At 35.5% G+C, this 7,604-nt stretch overlaps 1 protein-coding gene across 2 annotated transcripts in view; it reads right to left on the bottom strand.

Moving 5' to 3' along the window:
- The window catches only part of LOC100748243 (helix-loop-helix protein 11), a 149,658-nt gene that overhangs the window by 129,320 nt on the left and 12,734 nt on the right, over positions 1-7,604 (bottom strand). The window contains exon 2 of one of the 2 annotated variants that reach the window (XM_012382059.3): positions 242-563. In XM_012382059.3, coding sequence (XP_012237482.1) covers positions 242-563 — 322 coding nt within the window. Of the gene's footprint in view, positions 1-241; positions 567-7,604 lie in introns of both variants that reach the window. The other variant, XM_003487171.4, reaches the window with a different exon arrangement.

Here is a 7,604-nt window from a genome sequence, read left to right as displayed (position 1 = left end):
TTTTTCTTTCTTATTCTTTTTTTTTTTTTTTTTTTTTTTTTTGTTCACACATCACAGCTAGCTTGATTTCGATGAAGGTTTCGAGTTTTTATTTCTCATGCCAAATTTCTTTCTCGTAAAATTGATATGTTGAATTTCAAGCGTGAAAACAATGGTTCTTTGTACAAGGATGGTTCCGCACACTAATTCTTTGTAAGTTAAAAAAAGTAAGGGGAAAAGAAGATAAGAATATAAGACTTACCTTAGAAAGTTTCTCGCCCTCATGATGTGGCAACAACGTCCTTAGAGATTGGAAACCGGCGTTAATACTTTGCATCCGACGTCGTTCATTGCTGTTGGCGATTTCTCGCCGCATACGCTTCTCCTGCTCCATATGGCTTCGCGGTGTAACGCGGCCGACGTTGCTGGTACTATTTCCGTTGCTCAACGCAACGTTCTGACCAGCAACACGGCGAGATACTGCGCCGTTGCTTTTCGATTGCTGTTGCTGTTGCTCCTGCGAATCAACGACCTCGGCGACCGTCACGCTCGTGGTCACCGAGCCCTCCTCTATTGTTCCAATGCTTCTGCCAAACAAAAATCATACGTTCTTAATATTTATTGACCATTTATTTGCTTTTGTGAGTGTTAACACTAAACTCATTCTGACTTCTTTAACCCTTTTCTTATGGGAAACTTTTGCTAATTTTTAGCTTCATCGATACGAGAATTAATTATTTATATCGTCTTTCTTAATGTTATTTTAAATACATTATTATAAATTAAACTTATACTATAAGATAAGATGAGATTATAGTAGGAAAATCCTGTTGTACGAATGGAAAGTCATAAGAAAAAATCTGCAAACTCCTCTTATATTAAATACTGGATTTCATATTTATTGCTGAAAAAGGATCGAAAAGTGATTTTCTTCCAACTAAACATTCGAAAAGAATAATACGAAAGATTGACATTGAAATACGTGGTAAACGTAGAAATCTATATCGTTGGATGATAAAAAGTATTTGAAAAGCCTGGTTGTACAAGGGAAAAAACGAATACGCGAAGAATAATTTCATATAACGCTGACGACATTGCGTGCAGTCTAGAGCCTTTGAAAACTGTAACCACAGAACGACAATGCTGTCTCGCTTCATTGACCGCGAATTTAACTGTCGATAAGTCGTGGCTGCTATGTAGTTTCTGTGAAACAAACAGCACGACGCTTTCAATTTCCTTAAAAGCCCTTATATCCAGACAAACAGCCGTTTTTATATTTCTGTCTGCACATTCATTTCTCTGCTTTTCTTCTCTCTCTCTCTCTCTCTATCTCTTATCTGCTTGTAAATCAAATATTTAGAGCCGCCACAAAACTCGACGAAACGTGGACGTCATATGGAGTGCACATAGAAAGTGATATACCCAAGTCCGTGTCAGTGTCCTCTCTTTCATTTCGTCTCTTTGATTTTCGGTTATCTCTTTGCTGGCTACGACGAAATGCTTTTCGAGAGTCTGCAATCTACACTTGAAACGAATGTGTTCAGTGATTCTTCTCTTTAGTTTCGTGACAATTTATTGAAACTTTATTGCGTCTGGAGTTCCCGCATAATTTATTCACAATAAAAATTATCTTTGTTTCGTATTTTAATACTCTGGTATTGAGCCATTGGGGATCATAGGAATTTAGGATTAGATTGCTTAATCTCGAAATCGTTCATTTAATTTAACTTTATTGCGAATCTCTATCACGGGAAACGTGAAATACGAAATAAAACTACGTACTCCAAATTTTAGTAATCTAACATAAATTATTATTATAACCATCCAGTATTCCAGTGATGCTATTTGAGGGTCCGCTTTAATTTCAAGAATATTGCAATCTAAAAAAGCGAAACTCTGTTGAAAATATTGTAAATACTTGTACAACTGAAACAAACTTCCTATATGCTTTCGAAAATCCAATAAAAAAAAAAAATAAAATATAATGGCAAGAAAAAAAAAGATCAAACAAAAACAAACAATAGTTGCATCTGATTCCAAATACGAGATTCACGAAACCTCAGAGAAGGAAGAGGAGGTACGCATTTGTGGAAGATTAACAGTTGAACTAAACGGTGTGCCATTACAGGAACGGATGTAATGAATAGTTTAGAAATGAAGAGGAGATGGGAATGTTTCTCTGGTCGGTAATGTTGGTGGTGAAGAGAAAAGAAGAAGAAGAGAGATGGGAAATGGGTGGCGCGTCTGCCGCTAGGAAACATCTGGTAAAATTACACGGAGGCGCGGCGGAGACGATAGGGAGAAAGAGAAAAGAGGGAAAAGATCGGGATAGCGGATGTGAGATGAGTCAGCAGGGAAAGACCGTGACCTTGTGCCCTGCTCTCTGAAACATTCGTTCAACGCGTGCCGATAATAGCACCACAATATATCCATATGTATATAATATACTTACATATAGAACATACGTGTTTCATATTATACGAACGATTTATTTGATTTTGTGGAAATTGAAGAATCGGTTCGCTAAATGAGAAACGGCTATGCGTATTTGCATTTGTATTCGATATTTTAGCGCTGATTTTTTAACAATCCGTTTAAATTCCTATTTCGTTGTTCATTAATCGAAGTAACAAAAGATTAATTTACCAATATTTGATGGATTTTACAGATGGGAACTATTTTAGTTGATTTACATTATTATGATTGAAATTGCTAAAATTACCATGAAATAATCGGAATGGAATTTAAAGAGAAACATAATAGTATATACAAGAGACATTATAGATGAGGAAATTTTAAACTTAACCAAAGTGTACACTGAAATTGAAGCTAAAATTTCGAAGAATCTTAACAAGGACTATTCGGATCATTAATAGCAATCTAATTTCTCTGGGAAATGTGAAAACATAAAAACCAACAAATTTTAAAGACAAACACGCTATACGGCGAAACTTGCAGATTCTAGGAATTTGAAGAAGGAACTGTATGAATGAACGGCTGGTGAAGTCATCGTACTTCCTGCAGGATATGCAATAATAACACGTGGTCCACGCAGCAGAATTCCACATGGCATTCTCCCATCGAGTGGTTACATTAGATCAGCTGGTACGCCGACGGCTTACTGGCTGGATGGTTGGCTGCTGTGACGTCAGCTCGTTCGTCGGATACCCGCTGAGTTCACTCGGATCAGTCCCGTAGAAGTAGGTCGACTAAGTAGGTGGCTACCTTCCTTTTCATCACAGACCTTTATATGTATATATATACACATATAGAGGTCTATATACTATATATCTATATACAGACACATTTCTAAAGTGTAGGTCGTGAGCTGATTTTGGGTGGGTAGAGTCAAATATTAGGTACAATATGAGATCTTACATAGTACATGCTTTTAAGAGTATTACACTCATTGAGAAACGTCGGATGAATAATTCAAAGTCGATTCAGTTGAAGATCACGTGAAAATTACTATCTTTGCCTAGTTTTTCCCAGCTCGCGGATCTATATCACATCAATTTTGAATTGCTTATCAATCAACTCTCGACAGCAATTAGATACACTTTATGTAATCTTCAAGTGGATCGTGAAAAATTACGGGTTAAAATTAAAATTACAATCGTTGTATACGTATGTAGGACTATTATCAGGCTAAATTTTAATAAATGTATCCGATGATCCGTTGTTAGTCACAAACGCCATTTTCGTTTGGAAAGAATGTCAGTTCAAATGGAAAAATCATACCATCTACTTCAGAGTTTACGATGCTTTCGAAATCGTTGAGTAAGATAGGCCTACTCTTTCGAGTTCACGATAAACATTCTCCATGTATCTGGAGTTTATCGTGTCCCACGTGTTCGTCGAATAGGTGTTATCGTATCAGATAGCACTAACGACGTTGAACCTGAGAGGTAGAACATTAGAAGCTTCTGCATTTATATGCATACTTGACTTTCAAATTGAATACTGGATCTGTAGATTCATCTAGTAAGAATTACAAAATTCGAATTCGTATAAATGTAAAACGAGCGATCTCGAAACTAAATTCGAAAATTCGAATGCATAATTAAGAAAAAGCACTTTGAAAATGTACATTCAACTTATTTAAAATATGTAACACGCGAGTTAAAATTTTAAATGCTTGAATGATATTGTAACCAGAAAATACTGGATTACTTTGATACAGAATTTAAATATTGTTGTATACGTCTATATTGCGGTAATATCTTAAGATTTTTTAAAGAGATGTATTTTTATACTAGGTATCTTATAAGTCATAGTTACTAATAATGAATAATCATCAGTAGAATTCATAAACACAAATAATGAGCAACTTGTGGTACATTCATACTATAAATATTCTCTGAACGAAACATACATAGTCCTTGGATTATTTTTTTGCTACAAATATAATCATTTTCTCGTTCAGTTTTCCTCGTATTATCAATTACGTATCACTACTTCCTTTAAACTTATTTATCGAATTGACTCCAATGGTTACTTATTCTTCTTATTATACAAACTGAATTATACAAACTGAAAATATACAGGTTGTTCCATGATTGGTGGTACAATTGGGTACCGGGTGATCCTACGAGAAAAAAGTAAGGCGAAGGTAGAGAATAAAATTCTTTCATATGACGTCTCGTTTCCGAGAAAATCGAGTTTGAATATTTGACAAGTATACTTAAACTTAGCTAATTCCGGACTGAACAAGAGTAAATAATCGATCGGAGCTAAACTACGTATGAAGATGTGTTAAAAACGTAGAATAAAATCTTTTCATGAGATGCTTTGTTTTCGAGAAAAATAAAATTGAAAATATGGTGCGCGTGTATGAAATCAGTTCTTACATAAACATATTCAAGCTTTATTTGCTTGAAAATGAGGTGTTAAAGGGAAAAATTTCATTTTATATTTTCCATTTATTTTCGCATGCATAATAACCTCCTGCTGATCGTTTACATATACTTAATTACTACATAATTAGCCAAATTTAAGTAAACTTGGTGAATTTTCAAATTCGATCTTCTTCGAAACAAAGCGTTATATGAAACAAATTGTATTCCATATTTTCGATTTATTTTTTCACATAGAATCACCCTGTACCACCAGTTACGAACGATCCCATATATAGCAGTTTCAAGCATCCCTCTCAAACACTAGATGTTCGAATACCATCATGAGCTGTACATGTATATGTATCTACACATCCGCCGCTCGTATCCGAACGTCGCGTTGCCACGTCTGCGTTTCGCGTGTGTGTAGCAATGGTAGCGTCTCGCGCATGCGCAGACGTGTGTCAGTGAGCGAGTCGCGAGAGAGAATACGCGGATTGTGCGGTTGTGTTATGTCGGCGCGGTGCTCTCGCGTGAGTCACCAACAGCTGATGGCTGGCGCCACTCAGCTGGTTGTTACCGGTGCCTTCGCACGAGCCTCGCTATCTCTGGCTGCCTATCAGCTGCTAGCGACTAGGAAACGACCGGAAAGGATGTCTTGTCGAGCTCTATAAAAAAAAAACCGGAGAGAAAAAGCGACGCGGCTACACGACGGTTACAATAACGCCGTCACTAGCCGACCAACTCGAGAAACTTCTTTTCGACTTTTCGGACTGAGGATCAATGAAACGCGTAGTCGAAACGCTGACTATAAAGTTACTTTTATAGGAACTAGCTCATAAAAGTGTTCTAACATCTACAAACACTTTTTATGGATACATATATTACGTGTGTTATATGAAACATTATGAAGTTTCATTAGTACGATTGAACGATCAGAAAAGATTTTTAATTTTCGACTAGAATTTAACGATTAGAAAAATCTGTGAATGTGAAACACGAAAAATCGGTATTGCGATACTGTATGTCACGAGAATCGCCATATGAACGCTCTTATAGATAACAACGCGCTTAATTGTTTTAGATCTGGGCTAAGTTATTTTACTTAACCTTAAAGTTGTACACTATTCATTGATATTATCATATTCCACATTAGGCTCTTTCAGGTTTGGCGCAGTTTCCGTACATTTTGAACATATAAAAAGTTTTAAAAGAATCCATTCAAATTCAACAAAAGATTACTAAAACTAAAATTAAACAATTCAAACGTTTAAAAGATGCTGCCCAAAGCTTCTTTTTATTTGCAATTATTTAGTAAATGAAATCATCCTGTTGAAGTCAGAAAAGGCCCACAATATGACATTTCAGATTCGAGTTTACGAAAGAAATTAGGTTTAGATTAGGTTCCTTAATTCTACTTTGTATCCTGTATTATATCAGATAAAGATTAAATAACCTAATGTAAACCGCATCCAAAATATTTTGATCACCCACGCTTGTATGTGCAACTGTTGCGTACGTAAAAAGTTGTAAGGTTTACACTTCTGTTTTAACCGATTCTGTGACCAATTCCAGCCACTCCAATGGAAACAAACAGCTCGAAGTACAGTCTGTCGAAAGGTCAAGGTTCATTGAAAAGTTGAGTAAATTCGTGGCGTTTGAAAAGCCTGCTCGGTTCATTCATCACTTCCAATACGCTACTCAGAACTCGGAGTATGCTTTGGTTATTTTCGAATCTGTTTGTTTCAACATGGCGGGATGCAGTGTCTGATGTTACCATATTTGTTTATCAAGACGTGCGTATAATGGTTTTAGTCAAATAACATCGATGTTTTGGATATAACGGAAGAATATCGGAGTTTATGTTTTACAGGTCGAACGATTTTTTATTTTATACGAAATTAATTTTCTAGTATTAAGAAACGTACTAACATAAAAAAATAACAAAAGGATAAATTTATTTATTGAAAAAACATTTATCTTAAAAACTGAATTAAAGATATATTTCATAAATTAAGAAACATGCAATGGATGCTAAATCGCAATGCTTAAGGAAAAGGAACATTGAATAATATTGAATAAATCGAATGAAATTTTGTTGAGTCACTCGGTATACAGACCCAAGGCTAAGTTTGGGTAGAATAGGGGAACTGCACGACGCTCTTCAAATGTGCTTGTATAGGTATGTATACGTACTGCTACTACGTTTGTGTGCTTCTGTTGGTTTATGTTGGGGTTTGAACACCCTAGTCAAGCTACCCAACCTCGGAAAAACTCTCCCTATGAACGAAGCCTATCAGACGCACTGCTGAGGCCTATCTTCTCTTTCCTTCCTTTCATTTTGTTTCTCAGAACGCAACGATTGGACCCTGTTAAAATTCTTTCCCGTCTCATGAATTAATAATATCCTACAAATTCCATAGCATACGAAAAGTAGATTCGTAGATATATAAAGTAAAAATTTGAAAAATAAATAAAATTGTAATAAATAGATAACTTGTGGAGATATATTTAAAATATGATTGAATGTAATTTTAAATAAATAACATATATATATAATATAAATAGAGGTATGTTTAAAGATGTAGAAAATTAAGAAAATTGATACCCGAAAACACGTTCAATTTGCTGTTCTGTGAAATTTTGTAACATGTCGTGAATTCAATTCGAATATTGGTCATTTTGTCTCCGGTGGCCTCAATTACAGTTCGTTAGGAAGATATTTGAGCAACGTGGTTTCAGAGGAAAAAATAGAAGCGAATAAGCGTAAAGATTGCTGCCAGTGGCAGC

The sequence above is a fragment of the Bombus impatiens genome, unplaced genomic scaffold, assembly GCF_000188095.3.
Source record: "Bombus impatiens unplaced genomic scaffold, BIMP_2.2 scf_0142, whole genome shotgun sequence".
NCBI lineage: Eukaryota > Metazoa > Arthropoda > Insecta > Hymenoptera > Apidae > Bombus > Bombus impatiens.
Note: the sequence above shows the minus strand (reverse complement) of the source record. Positions and strands in the feature narration are given on the sequence as shown.